The following is a 20,378-nucleotide window of genomic DNA, read 5'->3' as shown; positions in this document are numbered from 1 at the left end:
CAGGCATCCACACAAAAGAACAGAACAGAACAGAAGGTAATTGCTCAGTTAAAGCACAGTCCTGTAGTATGGGATCATGGTATTATTATTACTACAGGTACTTAAATAGCGCAAAATCCAGGCAGACCCATCATAACAGGTATGAATACACTCACCGAACAAATCTCAGGCTTTGTAGAAAAAATTTTAAAACCGTTAGTCATGAATACTGCTAGTTTCCTGCAAGACACAACTGACTTTCTTAACAAGATCAACAACATCCAGCAATTACCATCTAATACACTTCTAGTGACTATGGATGTAGTATCCCTGTATAGTAATATCCCTCACAAGGATGGATTAGCTGCATGTCACAGATCCTTATCATCCTCACCAAACAACAAATACACTGCTGAGGATGTTACACAGCTCATTGAATTCATACTTACACACAACTACTTTGCTTTCAATAAGGACATCTATCTTCAATGTATGGGCACTGCGATGGGAAGTAAAATGGCACTCCAATATGCAAATTTATTTATGGCTGACATGGAGGAACAATTCCTGAACAGCATGGAACAAAAACCATACAGATACTTTCGCTATATTGATGATATTTTCATCATATGGACAGAAGGTGAAGAAAATCTAAAACAATTTTACTCATTGATGAGCACTTTTCATCCATCAATCAAACTAAAAATGGAATACTCAAACACACACGTCAACTTCCTAGACACCACAGTATACATCAGGGATAATACCCTTCACACCTCAATATACAGGAAACCCACTGACAGATGCAACTACCTCCACAGTTCTAGCTTCCACCCCCAACACACGAAACGTGCCATCATACACAGTCAGGTCATCAGATACCACCGAGTATGTTCTGACCCAAGAGACAGAGATAAACATCTCGGGACACTAGCAGACTCCTTCCATAAGAAAGGTTACAAGGACAAAACTATCAACACCAGCATAAACACAGCCTTGAGAACCCAAAGGGAAAATCTGCTTCAGTACAAAGAGAAAAAAACAAACAACCGTGTACCTCTAGTAACTACATACAACCCAGCACTAGAAGGGATAAGAAAAATAATCAAAGATTTACAACCCATCATTAACAGAGGATGGAACTCTGAAAGAAATATTCCAGCAACCCCCAATACTGGCTTTCAGACAACCCCCCAACCTCAGAAATAAACTAATCAGTAGGAAACTTCCTTCTGATTATGATGTCACAAATAATGGAAGCAAACCCTGCAATAAGAAACGCTGCAAGCTGTGCAACCAAATCAATCCATCAAAAAGTGTCAGACACTCAAAAGGGATCTTTAATATCTCCGGATCATACAGCTGCACCTCCAGTAATGTTGTGTACCTTATCCAGTGCAGAAAATGCAGCAAAGGATCTTATGTTGGTGAAACAGGTCAGAAGTTGCAAACACGGATGAATTTGCACAGACATACCATCAAGGAACATAAAGAAGATGACCTCTGCACACCTGTAGGACACCATTTCTCACAACCAGGCCACAATATGGAAGACTTCAATATTTTAGTTCTGAAAGGAAAATTTAAATCCATCCAGGAAAGAAAAACATTTGAACTAAGAATGATAATTCTATTTGACACAAAAGATAACGGTCTTAATTTGGAGATGGGATTCCTCAACCATTATCCGACAGCTTTATGACTATCTATTAGCTAAAACTTGACCCCCTCTGTGTGAGTGTTGTATCCCCCCCTCCCCCCCTTGCTTTTGATGTATCTTATCTGTAGCCCTTTTTTTTTTTCTCTCAATCCCTTCTAACATTCTGCTTAAACTTTGTGATTTTAATAGTACTGCTTAGACCTTGAAGAAGGGGACATACCCCGAAAGCTTGTCCTCAAAATTGTATGTTAGTGCAAATAAAAAAAGTATCACGGACAGTACTCAGTTGTTTCTAGCACCAAGCTTGAAAAGTTTACACTGTAAAATGAATTCCAGTCATTGGCAGTTTTTACAGTAATAGTCAGATCCAGGTTCTTACCTGTTCATGAAACTGGTCCCAAAATATGGTCCGGGCTTTACCCCATTATGGTAGGCAAACTCCTGGAGCAGTCTTCAGGGTCTGGATTCCATATACTGGACTACGGCACTGGACCTGTATAGCCCTCTATCACCAACTACAGTAAACACATTGAAAAAGTGCCTGAGATGAGTTCCCATACAGGATCCAGTGCCTGAAGTAACATTACAGGCCATGCCCACAGGATGAGGTCCAGCTCCTAAAGTTTTAAAGTAGTTGCAACAATCCAGATGCATTGTTTCTTTTGTTGTGTTGGAGAACAGTAAGGAGCTGCTTGAAGAATCCAAAGAAAAAAGTAATAGTGTAGTTAAGCTAGGAATGATTTTGCTGTAAGCAAGCAAGTCCATTACCTTGGGACACTATAAAAAAGACTGAAGACTCTCAGCTTGCTCATGTCCCATCACCTTTAGCAGTCTATAAACCAGGGCCTATCAATACTCAGCCAATGCCCTGTACTGTACAGTAAAGATATTTAAAATGTAGAAGGTGAAGACCAATTACCTTACTGATGCAAAAGTTCTCAAGTTTTGTTAAAATGTCACACAGCCAAGATTACTGCTACAGGTAGCATTTTGTAAATAATTGAAAATATGCTTAAACCTTTAGCTGAATATAACTCTCAAAAATGGTTATATATACAGTCAGGTCCATAAATATTGGGACATCAACACAATTCTAAGATTTTTGGCTCTATACACCACCACAATGGATTTGAAATGAAACGAACAAGATGTGCTTTAACTGCAGACTGTCAGCTTTAATTTGAGGGTATTTACATCCAAATCAGGTGAACAGTGTAGGAATTACAACAGTTTGTATATGTGCCTCCCACTTGTTAAAGGACCAAAAGTAATGGGACAATTGGCTTCTCAGCTGTTCCATGGCCAGGTGTGTGTTATTCCCTCATTATCCCAATTACAATGAGCAGATAAAAGGTCCAGAGTTCATTTCAAGTGTGCTATTTGCATTTGGAATCTGTTGCGGTCAACTCTCAAGATGAGATCCAAAGAGCTGTCACTATCAGTGAAGCAAGCCATCATTAGGCTGAAAAAACAAAACAAACCCATCAGAGAGATAGCAAAAACATTAGGCGTGGCCAAAACAACTGTTTGGAACATTCTTAAAAAGAAGGAATGCACCGGTGAGCTCAGCAACACCAAAAGACCCGGAAGACCACGGAAAACAACTGTGGTGGATGACCGAAGAATTCTTTCCCTGGTGAAGAAAACACCCTTCACAACAGTTGGCCAGATCAAGAACACTCTCCAGGAGGTAGGTGTATCTGTGTCAAAGTCAACAATCAAGAGAAGACTTCACCAGAGTGAATACAGAGGGTTCACCACAAGATGTAAACCATTGGTGAGCCTCAAAAACAGGAAGGCCAGATTAGAGTTTGCCAAACGACATGTAAAAAAGCCTTCACAGTTCTGGAACAACATCCTATGGACAGATGAGACCAAGATCAACTTGTACCAGAGTGAATGGAAGAGAAGAGTATGGAGAAGGAAAGGAACTGCTCATGATCCTAAGCATATCACCTCATCAGTGAAGCATGGTGGTGGTAGTGTCATGGCGTGGACATGTATGGCTGCCAATGGAACTGGTTCTCTTGTATTTATTGATGATGTGACTGCTGACAAAAGCAGCAGGATGAATTGTGAAGTGTTTCTGGCAATATTATCTGCTCATATTCAGCCAAATGCTTCAGAACTCATTGGACGCCGCTTCACAGTGCAGATGGACAATGACCCAAAGCAGACTGCAAAAGCAACCAAAGAATTTTTTAAGGGAAAGAAGTGGAATGTTATGCAATGGCCAAGTCAATCACCTGACCTGAATCCGATTGAGCATGCATTTCACTTGCTGAAGACAAAACGGAAGGGAAAATGCCCCAAGAACAAGCAGGAACTGAAGACAGTTGCAGTAGAGGCCTTGCAGAGCATCTTCAGGGATGAAACCCAGCGTCTGGTGATGTCTATGCATTCCAGACTTCAGGCTGTAATTGACTGCAAAGGATTTGCAACCAAGTATTAACAAGTGAAAGTTTGACGTATGATTATTATTCTGTCCCATTACTTTTGGTCCCTTAACAAGTGGGAGGCACATATGCAAACTGTTGTAATTCCTACACCATTCACCTGATTTGGATGTAAATACCCTCAAATTAAAGTGGACAGTCTGCAGTTAAAGCACATCTTGTTCGTTTCATTTCAAATCCATTGTGGTGGTGTATAGAGCCAAAAATGTTAGAATTGTGTCCATGTCCCAATATTTATGGACCTGACTGTAGATTAAAAAAAAAAATAACTTACCTGTCACTCTTTCATCAGTACCCTTTATGGTCAGCACATGCCATTATTCTATTTTTTAGCTCATGCAACTAGCTTGTTACTTTTTGCAGTAGACTGCACAGTGCTTGAGGTCAAATCTCAGGCCTCATTTCAAACTAACAGTTTTATCACTTGTATCATTATGATAAAGAGTAATGCACATCTAAAAGGGTGCCTAGTATGAGGACATGCTTTGTAAAACTGTAACTGATCATTGTATTAGGCAGGCCTTTCAGCTTTTGGCAAATGAACGGAGAAATCTTATCAATATCCATATAACAGGAGTAAGGCTATGAGTTAAAGTGTATTTAATATAGTTGATGTTTTGGGGAATGCTTATTAGCAAGCAAGCAGACACTCCCACCCATACAGGAAATGATGAGTGAAATGCAGATATGAGTTCCTACCAGAAGCAACAGGTAGATGTCTGCACTGAAATTTGCTAAAACCCTTGCAATGTACATACCCAACATGGAAAGGATTAAGGTTTTTTTTAGAGTGTATATTTGAGGGCTAGCCATACAGGGAGGATTTGCTATTAAATATAACCAAGGGACATCTTTCCTCATTAGTGGCTCTCATTTCATGCAATGTGTACAAACAAACAGACAAATACACACATACAGGTGCAAAGCAAAGCAACATATGGTCTGCTAGAATACCGCTACTCCAGGTTTTGAATATGGTAAACACAGCCTTGGACCCTTCGTTTAGCATATAAATAAACAATATTTTCTTTGGTTTATAGTTTTATTCATCTCCCTATATGTAACACTGCTTTGGAAAATGGGATTTTATTTCAAACCAGAATAACACAATCAAGAATACAACTCAGACAGGCCTTGACTTCGGCAATCTTGGGCACTTGGGTGCAGCTTCTAAGAAAAATTTCTAGATGTGCTAGAAACAAGTCCACAAATGGGGAAAAAAAAAAAAAGAGCAAATCTTGCTGATCTCTATATTTACAAACTGTCAGAATCAGTTTCTCATATATCTGAATTCTGCAGTCTTTCCGAAATGTTTATAGGGATATTGTCATAATGGTCTATGAATTTGCTCAGTTCTTGCACACAGTGTCCAGCAATGTCCTGCAGAGTAGACCGTAGGGCATTTGACACAGCAACCTCAAGAGATGGGTCTTTCTTTAGTAAGGTGCTGGCAACATATGCAAATGTCCTGCAATCTTGGGAAAATGCCTACAAAGGAAAAGAAATTTATGTTTATACACTTTTATATATTCTGTTTTATAAGTTGTTTACAGGGATATTGTCCATGTAAGCCCATCCCAACTCATATTGCATATGGGAATGACAGAAATTGTAGTGAGTTTTGGCATGCATATTACCTGTTTATTAAATATCTGTGCTAAATATGATATGGTAAAAAACAAAAAAGGTACGCAAAACTGTAAGTAAATTACTCTATAAACCTTGAGGTTATTTTTCAGCTTTCAGAGTCTGTGAAAGACCTCCAAACCATGCATTTTCTGAAAGCATAGGACTGGTAAAATAAAGAGAAGGTGCTGCTGATTTTTTTTTTCAGGTCTCAATAGCTGTGTAAATGTTTATCATAAGGATATTTTCATTAAAAGTCCACTAAAATCATTATTAGACAACACAAACTGCAAAACTTACACAGTTCCTGCTAAATTCTCGCTAAAGCTAAAGAACAAAACTGTATAGAGTTAACTGGCGGCCTGCACGCAGCTGCTGCACAGGCTGCTACAGTCATATAAAAAAAAATGTTCATCACACTGTATAGGCCTGAGCACCCATATAAATAAGCCTTTAGGCCTTCACACAGGCGTACTATAGCACATGCCCAAATGTTTGCCTACATGGGGATGCAAAGGTGTTCCATGCATCCTTGTGTAGGCAGTCCCATTCATGTCAACTGGTGCAAAGCAGCTGTACAGACACAACTGCTACTCTTATTTTGACAGCTGTGCTGGTGCAGGGTCTTGATCTCAGTATGCGTTCTGAGCCATGCACCTCCACTGTTGTCAAAGCAGCCGCTGCACCCCAATTGGCTTGAACGGGACTGCCTGCGCAGGGATGTACGGAACACTCATTCATGTGTGAGCAAACACAGCCCTTTCATCGGCATAAGCTATGCTACATCCATGGGAAAATGTTAATGAGGTTTACAGTTTTTATTGAAATTTACCAGTTCTAATCCAGTTAGCCACTTGCCCTCCTGAGGATTTACCCCCCTTCCTGACCAGGCCATTTTTTGCGTTACAGCGCTGCATTACTTTAACTGACAATTACACGGTCATGTAACACTGCACCCAAATGAAATTTACGTCCTTTTATCCCACGAATTGAGCTTTCTTTCTGTGGTATTTGATTGCATGTCCGTTTTTTATTTTTTACGATATATATATATATATATCTCTATATATATATATATATATATATATATATATATAGATATATATATTTAAAAGACTGACAATTTTGAGGAAAAAAAACAATATTTTTGACTTTTAGCTATTAAACATGTCTGGTAAACTTTTTATGAAAAAAAACAATTTTGACAAATTTAGGCCAAAATGTATTCTGCTACATGTCTTTGCTAAAAAAAATCCCAATACATGCAAATTAATTGGTTTATGTGAAAGTTATAGCATTTACAAATGGCGGTATATATACTGTGATTTAAATTTTTTTAAAAATTTTACTAGCAATGGCGGCGATCAGCGACTTATAGCGGGACTGCGGTGGACATTCTGACACTGGGGGAAACTGATTTGATGTCACGGAGCCCAATACAGTTATCAGTGCTAAAAAAAAAAAGCACTGACACTGTACTAATGGCACTGGGCAGGAAGGGAAGATCAAAGGGTTAACTGTGTGCAGGGAGAGTTTTACTAGGGGGCTGTCTGTGTGCTTCTCTGTAATCACACTGCTCTGGATGGCAGTGTGCCAGAGCTGACAGGGAGGAGAACAAAACATTCCTCCTCCCCGCTCGAGCTCTTTGGAAATCACCGGGCGCCAGCTAGTAATTACTGGCCGGGACCCGGTGATTGACAGCCGCGGCCGCGAATGTTGGCGCTGGTAGGGCGCATGCCCCCTACCCGGAAATGCAAAATCACGTATATATATGTGATTTTGAGCACCCATGCCGCCCTGTAGCAGTATTTCTGCTATAGGGTGGACGGGAAGCGGTTAATATCCTGAAATGGTACAAAGGTAAGCAGTAAATTGCTAGAGAGAAAAAGTAATGGGTTAACAACTCATAGTTGTTCAATGTAAGGAAATTAAGCCTTGAAAGTTTATGCTGACACTACCTACAGGTGTCCCAACTTTTGTTACTACGAGGGCCATTCAAGTCAAACCGGAACTTTTGAGTTTATATAATAAAAGAATAAATTTCAAGGAGTGGAATATGCATTTATTTTTCGACATACTCTCCTGCTACATTTCCCAGCGTTTAACTAATGACTGGAAAGCTTTGGTATAGAAAGATTTGTCAGTATGCCTGAACCATCCTAGGACAGCCTGCTTCACATCGTCATTTTTGTATTCACTGTTCCCATAAAAAGATTTGTCCCTTGTGCAATTTCACGACAGGTTACGCATTGATTATCCAGGATCAGGTGTTCCATGAGCTGAATGTTCAGAGGAATGACTGCTATGGGCTGGGAACCCCCACGGCCGGGATGATCACTGACGGATGGACGGCCATCTTTGAAACTTTTACACCATTGAAATGTCTTACTGTGGCTGAGAGTCTCATCACTGTACTGTGCTTGAAGTCTTCTGTAGATATCTGCAGGTTTTATGCCTTCGTTCACAAGAAACTGCATGCACTAACACAGCTGTCTGCCATCTTGATTACGGTTTCTGGACGGACATGTGCGCCGCCTATCAGTATAGGACACACTTGCCACTTACTACTGCGTGTAGTACTGCAACTCTAGCATCCCATTTTATACCTGTAAAATTAAAAGTCCTAGTTTGGTTGAATGCCCCTTGTACTTACAAAGCTTTCTGCGTTACTACACTCTCTTAAGCAATATAAGAACAGTAGTGCACTGCAGGAATTAGTATATTGTTCTCAAAATGGCAAAAAAAAAGGCAATTAACAAAATGAAGACAGAGAGATCATTATATCCTATAAAAGTGTAGGTCTTTCCTTTACAGAAATTGCAAAGAAAGCACAGGTCTCAGTGAGTAAAATTTCCTACACCATCAAAAGGCATTTGGAAACTGGAGAAAACTCTAACAAGAGGTAGTCTGGCAGACCCAAAACCACAATAGAATCAGAAGACAAGTCAACAGCTTGCGCGACAGGTAGCTCACAGGACAACAGGTTCAAGCACAGCTTAAAGAAGAACTATAGGCAGGGCGGGGCATGGCTAGAATGTGAGCGAGGAAGGACGCTTGTACAGGGAGCTCCAAACCATCCTGATAACTAACCTGTCTTTTCTAGCGGATTCGTTCATTCTATTGACTCTCCTTACCTTATCTGATCTGTGCTGAGCCTGCTGCTGCTAAATGTCGCTGAAAAAGCTGAGTCCGGCAGCCTTACCCCCTCGGCCCCAGAGATCACAACGCGGCCGGTCCATGTGTGCTGCCTCCACCATCTTGCCATCTCGGGAGGCAGCCTCTCTATCCACTGGAAGGATGGCGACAAGGATAGAGACTCCAGTGCTGGCCGCAGGTGAGGATCCCACGTCCTCACAGCCACTTGCTCCTGCAGTGCCCAGGAGGGGGGGGGGGGGGAATTCCTTGGTGGACATTACTAAGCCCATACTGGACGCCATAGCTGGCTGTAAGGCCGCGATGATGCTCAAGCTAGATCACTTGGCGGCTGAATGTACCCTGATCTGCCACGATTTTGATAAGATCAGGGGACGGCTGTCGAAAGCAGGGGATGGGCTTTCCATGGTGGAGGATACCACAGGTTTGCACTCCACTCAGCTGGCAAACTTACAAATCCAGGTATCCACTCTCGCAGCTAAATTAGAGATGCTGCAAATAGGCAACACTACAACAATGTTAGTATAGTAGGCCTGCCTGAGAAAGTGGAAGGGAACCAGCCAGCTATATTTGCAGAGCAACTCTTCAAAGATTCCTTTGCAACTGGCCATCAACTAACCTTATTATGTGGTGGAGAGGGCGCACACCTATGGGTGACGGCAACCGGGAGCCCCACCAAGGCCTTTCTTGGTCCGCTTCTTGAATTTCCACGACAGGGACCGGATCCTGGCTGAGGCCCATACACAGCCTAACCTGACCTGACCTCCGAAAATGCAAAGCTTATGTTGTTCCCAGATTTCTCAGCTGAAATGCAGAGGCATTGACGTTCCTTTACTGAAGAGGCTGCGAACCAAGGGTCTGCAAGGGTCAGCATGCCTTATCCTAGCAGGCTCAGAATTCAACACCAAGGTACTGTAAAATTTTTTGATTCTTCATTGGAGGCCAACGACTGGCTAGATGCCCTGTAAGGATGCCCTACACTGCTGGGCTTGACAGTGGCCCTCATGTCACGGGCTACTTGTTCTGCACTTTGCGGGCCAGCTGTACGCCTGTTTTTTTGCCTGTGGACTCCTGCATGCCGTGGCTGCTGTCTACACCCTTACGTACGCTTTTGTCAAGATCCTGAGAGTTGTCAGACAGCAGGCGACGGACTTGTTGATATTTTCTTCATACGGACTGTCTATCCTGAATCCAGAATCCAGAATCCCTTAAAGTGTCAATAAAAGACCAGTGTGAGTTAAAACAGGTTGTTGTCCCTCCCCCTTTTTTTTGTATTTTTTTTTCAGACTAGTTGCGTAGAGAGGAGGTGTGAGGAGGAGTATGCAACTTTGTCTACGGATTCCACTTATGTAAATCTGATGGATGCTAAACTGAAGCTCTTGACATGGTGCTGACCTGGCCTACATATCACTCCACCATAAGGCCAAATCTGTTTTTGAAAAGGGTGATAAAAATGGTAAACTGTTGACTATGCTGGTTGTTGATCAATATCCCCTGTATCAGATTTCCGGAGGGAGATTTGTTCAGGGATCCCACTGAAATGATGACTATTTTTATGGAGTATTACGCTCTGATTCCTTCTTATGATACTACTCCGTTGAAGTCTCTCATTGCCTTTTTTGACAACTGATGAAAGGGAATGGCTGGATGGAGATATCACTGAGAAGGAAATTATGGCAGCTATAAATCGTTTTCCCACCAAGAAGTCACCAGGGCTGGATGGGTTTTCAACTGAATGGTATAAATTGTACTCTGATACTCTTGTCCCTAGACTACGATCTTTATATGTCTACTGTTTTACTCATGATATCCTTCCCTCCTCCATGCTTTAGGCACATATGGTTTACCTTCCTAAACCAGGTAAGGACCCCATGCTGTGCTCCTCTTACTGGCCAATTGCTCTGCTTAATGCTGATCTCAAAATCCTAATTAAAATCTTGGCCACTAAATTGTCTACGGTTATCTCTGTCCTCATTAATATTGATCAAACAGGATTTTCCAGGGAATTCAACAGATACTAATCTCCGCAGACTTTTTACACATTTGCAGGTTTCTCATGGCCAGACTGGTACTAGGGTGGTGGTGTCACTGGACATTGCTAAAGTGTTTGATTCAGTTGACTGGGGGAATATGAGTTTAGTTTTGACCAGAATGAGTTTTGGCCCCAAGTATCGTAAGTGGATCTTTCTTCTTTATAGCAATCCCAAGATGGCTCTTACGATAGGAACTTCCATTTCTTCCTTTCTTGCCGTAGGTAGGGGGACTAGGCAGAGCTGCCCCCTCTCCTTCTCCTCTTATTCTCCTTAAAGATAGAACCATTGGCTGTGGCGTTGAGGTCCTCTCCAGAAGTGGGGGCATTGGAGGTAAGATCCATGAAAGAATGCATGGCCCTTTATGCAGAAGACTGTTTGGTCTTTGCTATGAGACTCAGGGCCTTCACTTCAAGTGGTCCTCCGTATCTTGGATGAATTTGCTACATACTCAGGCCGTCAGATGAACTGAAGCAAATCCATCATTCTGCCCCTAGATCCCAGGACTAGAGCTGCATCGGATAGTTTCCTGCCACTTCAGTGGAATTCCCACTGAAAAGCAGCCTCAAATTGCTCCATCTGAAGCCATGTCATAACGTGTTTCACCCAGCCCCCAGTCCTCCATGATTAAGCCCTGGGGGCGGCGTGAAATGAATTGGGGCAGGGCTTCGGGTGGAGCGAGCTGAGGCTGCTTCTACCTGCTAACTGCATGGCCGGATAGGTGTGAGACTGCCAGAACACTTCTTTATTCTTGAGTCGGGACGGACTCACTCCTAGCTTGCACCCACAAAGTGTTTTTCATCTTACAGGACCATGGTTGCCTGAGCAGGGGCCCTTAAGCATTAAACTGGGTTACAGTGAATATCTGTATCCTGTTGTAGAAAGAATGCCACGAGTGTGATCGTCTGTTATATTCATAAAGAAAGAAAGCCTGGTGTAAGCGTCAAACCAATTTGTGAGAGCTTAAACAGAGCTTGTGATTCTTCCCTGGCTCTATGTGACCATACTGAACAAATCATGTATCAGCACTGTCACAAGAGAGGGTAAATAAATCACATGCTCACAAATACCTACAGTAGAAGGTACCAGGGTTTTCTCTGTACTCCAGAGGTAAATGAAGGAAAGGGGTGAGCAGTGGTGCAACGCAGGCCTTGAAACTCATGCAGTTTTTAGACTAGGAAAATAATGGTTTATATACATCTAATGCAGCTGGGAGGATCTTCCAAAACTGATCAAGATACCACATGCATAACCACATTTTGCTAACCAGGAGAAATTGCCTAGTATCGATGGCTCCTAATTATACTTCATGCACTTTATATATGCCCTAGTCATTCAAGTCAAAGTCATATTTCTATACAACGGTGGTGAGCATATATAATCAAATCCGATCAAATAATACATTTTTGGCCATTTACAGTATGCTTGCTGAGCTTTTGGTGAGGAAGGACTGTCACCACACTATATATACACACATACAGTCAGGTCCATAAATATTGGGACATGGACATAATTCTAACATTTTTGGCTCTATACACCACCACAATGGATTTGAAATGAAATGAACAAGATGTGCTTTAACTGCAGACTGTCAGCTATAATTTGATGGTTTTTACATCCAAATCAGGTGAACGGTGTAGGAATTACAACAGTTTGTATACGTGCCTCCCACTTGTTAAGGGACCAAAAGTAATGGGACAGAATAATAATCATAAATCAAACTTTCACTTTTTAATACTTGGTTGCAAATCCTTTGCAGTCAATTACAGCCTGAAGTGTGGAACGCATAGACATCACCAGACGCTGGGTTTCATCCCTGGTGATGCTCTTCCAGGCCTCTACTGCAACTGTCTTCAGTTCCTGCTTGTTCTTGGGGCATTTTCCCTTCCGTTTTGTCTTCAGCAAGTGAAATGCATGCTCAATCGGATTCAGGTCAGGTGATTGACTTGGCCATTGCATAACATTCCACTTCTTTCCCTTAAAAAACTCTTTGGTTGCTTTTGCAGTATGCTTTGGGTCATTGTCCATCTGCACTGTGAAGCGGCGTCCAATGAGTTGTGAAGCATTTGGCTGAATATGAGCAGATAATATTGCCCGAAACACTTCACAATTCATCCTGCTGCTTTTGTCAGCAGTCACATCATCAATAAATACAAGAGAAGCAGTTCCATTGGCAGCCATACATGCCCACGCCATGACACTACCACCACCATGCTTCACTAATGGGGTGGTATGCTTAGGATCATGAGCAGTTCCTTTCCTTCTCCATACTCTTCTCTTCCCATCACTCTGGTACAAGTTGATCTTGGTCTTATCTGTCCATAGGATGTTGTTCCAGAACTGTGAACGCTTTTTTAGATGTCGTTGGGCAAACTCTAATCTGGCCTTCCTGTTTTTGAGGCTCACCAATGGTTTCCATCTTGTGGTGAACCCTCTGTATTCACTCTGGTGAAGTCTTCTCTTGATTGTTGACTTTGACACACATACACCTACCTCCTGGAGAGTGTTCTTGATCTGGCCAACTGTTGTGAAGGGTGTTTTCTTCACCAGGGAAAGAATTCTTCAATCATCCACCACAGTTGTTTTCCGTGGTCTTCTAGGTCTTTTGGTGTTGCTCACCGGTGCGTTCCTTCTTTTTAAGAATGTTCCAAACAGTTGTTTTAGCCACGCCTAATGTTTTTGCTATCTCTCTGATGGGTTTTGTTTCTTCAGCCTAATGATGGCTTGCTTCACTGATAGTGACAGCTCTTTGGATCTCATCTTGAGAGTTGACAGCAACAGATTCCAAATGCAAATAGCACACTTGAAATGAACTCTGGACCTTTTATCTGCTCATTGTAATTGGGATAATGAGGGAATAACACACACCTGGCCATGGAACAGCTGAGAAGCCAATTGTCCCATTACTTTTGGTCCCTTAACAAGTGGGAGGCACATATGCAAACTGTTGTAATTCCTACACCGTTCACCTGATTTGGATGTAAATACCCTCAAATTAAAGCTGACAGTCTGCAGTTAAAGCACATCTTGTTCGTTTCATTTCAAATCCATTGTGGTGGTGTATAGAGCCATGTTAGAATTGTATCCATGTCCCAATATTTATGGACCTGACTGTACATACATACACACATGCACAGCTATATGTCAGAGGTCTGGGATATATGTTATGTATGCATAGTAGACACAAGTTCATATTGTACAATTTTCTGTTTTGAATGCCTTCTGCTTGGCATTACAAACAAACGAACTTCACAGTCATTACAAACCAAAAGACACATGACTGATGGAGAGATTTGGGACTCCAAATGAGATAGCTTTAAAGCCATATAAGTAACATGTTGTATCGTATGAGACATTGGAGATGGATAATAGACTGCATGTATCAGACATTATTGTTCACACTATGGATACTTGGGAACTGCAGGATCCTAAAGCTGGATTATTGGTTCCTCAGTCCATTACAGAATTGCCATAGACCAACTACACACATAACTTGTTCAGGGGCAGACTGACAACTCATGGGGCCCCCGGGCAATAGGGGATCATGGGGCCCCTGTGCCCTTGTCCAAACTCACAAAAGCCTATGAAAAAGGTACCAGGGGCATCTCATGGGGCCCCCTACTGACCCCAGGAAGTGCCCGAGTTTCCAAATGGTCAGTCCGCCCCTGAACTTGTCTGTATATAATTTACTATTCCCTTCCCCCAAAATAAAATGAAGGGGTATGAACAAAAGTCCTGCATTAACAGCTGCAGTACCCCCTGGAGATCACAGTGATCTCCAGGAGGGGGCTGTACACTGTGTAGAGAGCCTGACAGACTTGATCAGTAACCAGTGAGTGGGGATTGGTCAAGTCCTGTCAAAACTTAAAATTCCGCTGCCGCTGGGCAGTGGGAGGATAAAAACAAACCTACACTTCTACGTGTGTACGCTGGTGAAATAGATCTGCCCCAAGATACACAGATGACTGAAGCCACCACAGCAGGGTCACCTTGGTCTGTGTTTAAAGTACTTGTCTAGGAAGAAAATTAAAATGTCCCACCTGGACCTGGTGTGGAAATGAGCAAAGGGCAATAAGTCATCATGGCAACAGGGGGCACTTTACTTAACCCGAAGTGCTGTGTATGGTCTTTGGTTCTGGGTTTACTCGAGCCCTGTGCGCTCCACGAGTCTACCTGCTGGCAGTACTGAGCTACACATACAGCTCTGTGTCTCTCTACTGCTGGCCACAGGAGAGGGAGAGATCAGGCACTCCATGAGCTACCCAAGATGTCTTGGACGCACACAGTCACCGCTTTCTATTTGAGCTGATATTCTTTTCCTTCACGGTGCTGCGATTTGACGGAGCCTGTGCTAACTATACCTTTCCAGCTAAACAGATAATGAAGCTGAGGATTTGGTCTACACTACAGTGACCATTATATTGACAATACAGGCTTCTTGGGAGCTTTGCTGGTTTGTAATTCTTTCCTATTCTGTATTCTTTGTTGTATATCCTTTTGTTATAAAAATTTATATTTACTTGGTTATATTATATGGTTATTATCAAATTGCAGGTAGGACTTATTGGTTTGTGTTTGGTGTATGTAGTGTAGTCTATTTGTTAGCAGCAACAACCAGCATATAGATGTTTCTATTAGGTCTGGTGCCCTAGGATTGTCTATTTTCTTCAACTTAACAAAAAGGGACTACACTAAAAGATAAAACCACAAGTCCCAGAACCTGTAACTGTGCCCTGTCAACTGTGTGACATCACACACTGTCTTTCTGTATTCACTATTAGGGCTACAAGGCTCCCTCTTAACTATATGGCTCATGTGAGAATGTGTGAAGTCAGGCAATTCACAGGGCAGCAACTGAGACATTAAGAGACTTGTTTCGCTGACTCTAAAACCAAAAATCAGACAGCAAGTAAAGCTGAATTAGGGAGCAAAAATAAATCTTATGTTACAGTGCTTTTAAAGAGAACCAGTCTATGCTTACACATGTCCTTCAACTAAAAAAGAAGCAAGAGTGTTTTTAAGAGTGTACAATAAGTGCTCCCACACCCTATAATGACTAGATTATGCTTAGCCTTATTGTAGTGTGAGGTCACTCAACACTTGGCTAATGAAGAGAAACTCACCAACTCGATTTCTTCTTTCTTAGCCAAAATAAATGCTTTCCGTAGCTCCTGTGCAGTATGAGTTAATCCATAGTTCACAACTGGCTCTGAATGCCTCTTTGTACTGGTGCCAGCTGCCTCTTTAGAGTCTGAGGGCATATCTGCCCAACCACCCTAAAAGTAGAAAAATTAATGCAAAAACATCAAACTGTTCTCTGTTTCTTGTGTTAAGACAATTTTCTTTTCTATTTCATGTTTTACTTTGTGCAGGCAGTTATATTGCAAACAAGTATTACCAAAGTCCCTGTAGCCATTTAGAGAAATTTAGCTTTATTTGTGTTTCCTTATTTCTGTTAACTCATCAATTCTGCACCAGATAGTCTTTGTAGTCAATCTTACATTTTGCATAGTTTTTCAAGAAAAATATTAACCACTTGCCTTCCTTCCACAGTACTTTTACTGAGAGTGGGTGGCACAGAAGTCACCTGGCACATGCACATTAGCGCGCAGTGATGTGATCTGGTGGACACAGTGGATCATGGCGCTCAGTACCTGGCTGCTGTGAGTGGCCAGGGTATCATGTAATCGCTATGACCAATAATAGTGATCACATGATTGCAAAGTAAACAAAACAATCATGAATGATTTCCATTCACGAATGCTTGATTACTGTTGTGAAGCTGTGATTGGTCCACAGCGATCACATGGTACCTGACAAGCTGTAGCCAACCACAGCATGTCAACAGAAAGCAAGCTGTCATGAATGGAAAACTAAAATAGGAAAAAAGAATCAATGATCATCCCCCAAGAGTAGTACAGTGTCACACTGAACTACTCGGATGACAGTATGTAAAATAAAAAAAAAAGTTTAAAAAAGTGAATTTAAAAATCTTTTTTTTTCTCTTTTTTACATACGGTCACCAGTCAGTATCCCTGATCATCATCACACCAATCATATGATGACACTGTACTACAATGGTGACAATATGTAGAAAAAAAAAATTAATTTCTTCATATTCAAAAAAATTGCAAACAAAATTACAATTTCAAAAAACCTGCCATGCCTCTTCTAAATACCTTGGATTGTCTACTTTCCAAAAAAGGGGTAATTTGGGGGTTTTTTGTGCTGTCCTGGCACTTTAGAGGGCCTCAAGAAATCAGATAGGCCATCAGTACATCAGGACTGATCAATTTTATATTACATATAGTATAGTTTGTAGATTCTTTTACAAAGAAAAAAATATTTTATTTTAGGGAGAGTGTTGCATGACCGAGCAATTGTCAGTTAAAGCAGCACAGTGCTGAATAGCAAAAAAATGCCCTGATCATGAAGGTGGTAAAAACTTCTGGAGGTCAAGTGGTTAATTTTTCATACAGGTTATGATTAGGAAAAAGGGGAAAAATATGGTCATTCTATATATGAAGGTAAAAAACCTTCAAATTTGCAGCTCCCCCCCTTACACTTACTCGATCCAGTGATGTGCATGAGCACAATCTCGATCCAGTGATGTGCATGAGAGCAGCAGCTATCCCAGGTCTCCCTCCTCATTGGCTCCTGCTGCTGTCAATCACAGCCAGTAAGGAGGGAGCAGAGGGCAGGGCCGAGCTGCGCTCTGTGTGTTTTACAGACGCACAAAGGCAACTTGGGAGCAAGGGCACATGAGTGCAACAAGAATGAGAACAAGCTGCTTGCTCTGGGGGCACTCAGCAGGGGGGAGAAGCCAGGTGCGCCAGTGGGGGACCCAAGAAGAGGAGGATTGGGTTTGCTCTGTGCAAAACCATTACACAGAGCAGGTAAGTATGAAGTTATTTTAAAAAAAAAAATCTGAACCTTTAGTATCACTTTAAAAAGGCTAACCAATCTACATGTACAAATATAAACAATACAAACTACAGAGTTTTTAAAGTTTGTTTAGGTTCAGCTGATCTTTTTTTATGTGCAAATCTAAAGAACATTGTAAAGACTACATTTCCTGTTTAGCTGTAAGGTTTGTTTATGGGCAGTGAAAAATATATAAAGACATATCCAAGTAGCATAAACAATGGAACAAATACCAGTAGTGGGATCTCTACAGTTTTATTCATGAAGAACTGGTCTTCATCTTGGCTGAGTATTCTCTTTCCAAAAAAGGTTTCCTCTTGTGTTTCATCCCCAATATTGTTGAAATCTTGTTTTTCTTCTTTAAATACTGGCATTGTCTGAAATCAGAAGAGTTCAGAACCCTTCAACAACATGTAAAAGCATCAGTGCTTGCAGTTTAGACAGGCATCAGCTTTCCTTAAGGCCACCTTCAAACTTATGCGCTGAGGTAATATGCCAAAAATTTAGAATGATAGAATGATAACCCAATGCACAGCTACAGTAGAGAGCAACACACCAGTGCTGCAGCATGATGTGGTGCTCTGCATTACCAAAAAAGGGTTGCGTACATTTTTTTGGGTTCTTGAGGTGCATAGGTAGCCCATTCCAAGTGAATAGGTTGCCTTAGTGCAAGCACATGTGCGTAGCTTGTGTGGTTAACACCTTAATGAATGTATGGGTCTGAAGAAGCCATAAAGAAATGGACTGTTGATCTGCACATAATTAGTCTTTATTATGCTCAAGAATAATAAATAAAAACATTTAAAATATTTTCATTTTTGGTGAAAATATGAAATGTTGCAGGATATGTATAAATGTATTTGTTTTTAAACCTACTACAGGACAATTTTATGGTACAGTTCATAGAAACCCCTACTAGGAATGATGCTCTGCTGGAACTGGTAATCTCAAACCGTGTAGAGCCTATTACGAATGTCCATATAAAAGAACATCTGGGTAGCAGTGACCATAACATGATTTCATTTATTGTTAGCTGTAAACAGCAAGCACATACGGGAAAAATAAAAACGCTCAATTTCAAAAGAGCCAATTTTCCACGGCCGAGAGCTGCTCTCCAAGAATTCGACTGGGAGGGACTATTGGCAACGATGAACACAACACAGAAATGGAAGTTCTTCAAAAACACTGTATGTGAACACACTGCAAAATATATTCCCATGGGCAACAAGTTTAAAAGGCTAAAACTCAAACCTATGTGGCTTACGGCCAAAGTTAACCTCCCTGGAGGTATTCCCGAGTGTAGCTCGGGGTAAAGTTTCAGTACCAAAAGCGGTAACCCCGAGCTACACTCGGGCTTACCATGCAGCGCTGCTCCGGCATCTGTTCTTCACTTACCTTGTCCTGCGCTCCCGCGATGTCCCTCCTGCGGTGTCCCCGGCAATGTAATCCGGCGGATGCCGGCATCTGTCATCTGGGTTCCGTCCCCTGCAAGCGTCGGGACGTACGGGGAACAGAACGGTGGGAAATTTGAAAATGACCAAAAGTGACATTCACTCAATACCCTAAAATCACATAGTAAAACATTACTGTATCAAACCATTTCACATACATTTTGTCCCTAGTGCTTTGTCCTGTGCCCTGCCTGCATTTGTACCGTTCTTTCTGCCTGGAAGCTGAGAAACGTCCATGGCGTCCAAAAAGCGTCCCTTTAGGTCAAAATCGGTTTTAGACCAGCTAGAGAACAGCGATAGTAAATTAGAACCACTTGCAGAATTGAGTGATGATTCGTGGGGAGATTCGTCATCGGACACTGAAAACGATTTTGCGACTTTGCTCAGTGATGTGTGAACTTGGCGCTATATTTCAAATTTCAGTGTTTTTGGTTTGATTATATTATTGAATTAAATTTATTATTATTATATTATTATTTTTTATGATTATTTATTAAATTATAATTTATGATTTCGTGTTTCAAATTTTATCATACCCGGGATGTTTACTAGACTCTTGTTCGGACAGATTTCAGTGAGTTATTCCTAAAAATTATAGGCCTACAATAAAAAAACTATATATTTCCATGCAAAAAAATGTACCGCTTTGAGCACAGAAATATGGACATAATCAGACCACTAGGGAGGTTAAAAAAGCTATAGATAATAAGAAAAGAGGTTTTATTAAATATAAAAATGAAGAAACGCTATCATCGTTTAAACGTTACAAAGAATATAACAGAATATGCAAAAAAGGAAATAAAGGCAGCTAAAATTGAAACCGAACGACAGATTGCAAAAGATAGCAGGACCAACTCTAAAAAATTCTTCAAATATGTTAATAGTAAAATGGTCCAGTCCAACCATGTAGGCCCTTTACAAAATAATCTAGAGTGGGTGACTGGGGACAAAAAGAAGGCAAATTTATTTAATACCTTCTTCAGCTCTGTGTATACAAAGGAGCATGGGGGAGCTCTTGTCCATAATGGGCATTCTATTGACAGCTCCAGATGATCCACATTGGCTCACAACTGATATGATCCAAAAATATTTAGACAGT

General features: G+C 41.3%; 1 protein-coding gene across 3 annotated transcripts in view; it reads right to left on the bottom strand.

Annotated features, from left to right (window-relative positions):
- Nucleotides 1-5,118: 5,118 nt before the first annotated feature.
- Nucleotides 5,119-20,378, bottom strand: part of LOC149459407 (uncharacterized) — a 132,117-nt gene continuing 116,857 nt past the window's right edge. For all 3 annotated transcript variants that reach the window (XM_089681163.1, XM_089681164.1, XM_089681162.1), the window contains exons 7-9: nucleotides 18,062-18,205; nucleotides 16,028-16,180; nucleotides 5,119-5,583 (exon numbers count right to left, since the gene is read on the bottom strand). In XM_089681163.1, the coding sequence (XP_089537289.1) occupies nucleotides 5,374-5,583; nucleotides 16,028-16,180; nucleotides 18,062-18,205 (507 nt within the window). In that variant the 3' untranslated portion in view covers nucleotides 5,119-5,373. The remainder of the gene's footprint in view (nucleotides 5,584-16,027; nucleotides 16,181-18,061; nucleotides 18,206-20,378) is intronic.

Source organism: Staurois parvus, unplaced genomic scaffold, assembly GCF_062004578.1.
Source record: "Staurois parvus isolate SC_StPar_1 unplaced genomic scaffold, SC_StPar_1.0 ptg000261l, whole genome shotgun sequence".
Lineage (NCBI taxonomy): Eukaryota > Metazoa > Chordata > Amphibia > Anura > Ranidae > Staurois > Staurois parvus.
The sequence above is the reverse complement of the archived record's forward strand: the minus strand, read 5'-3'. Positions and strand labels throughout refer to the sequence as shown.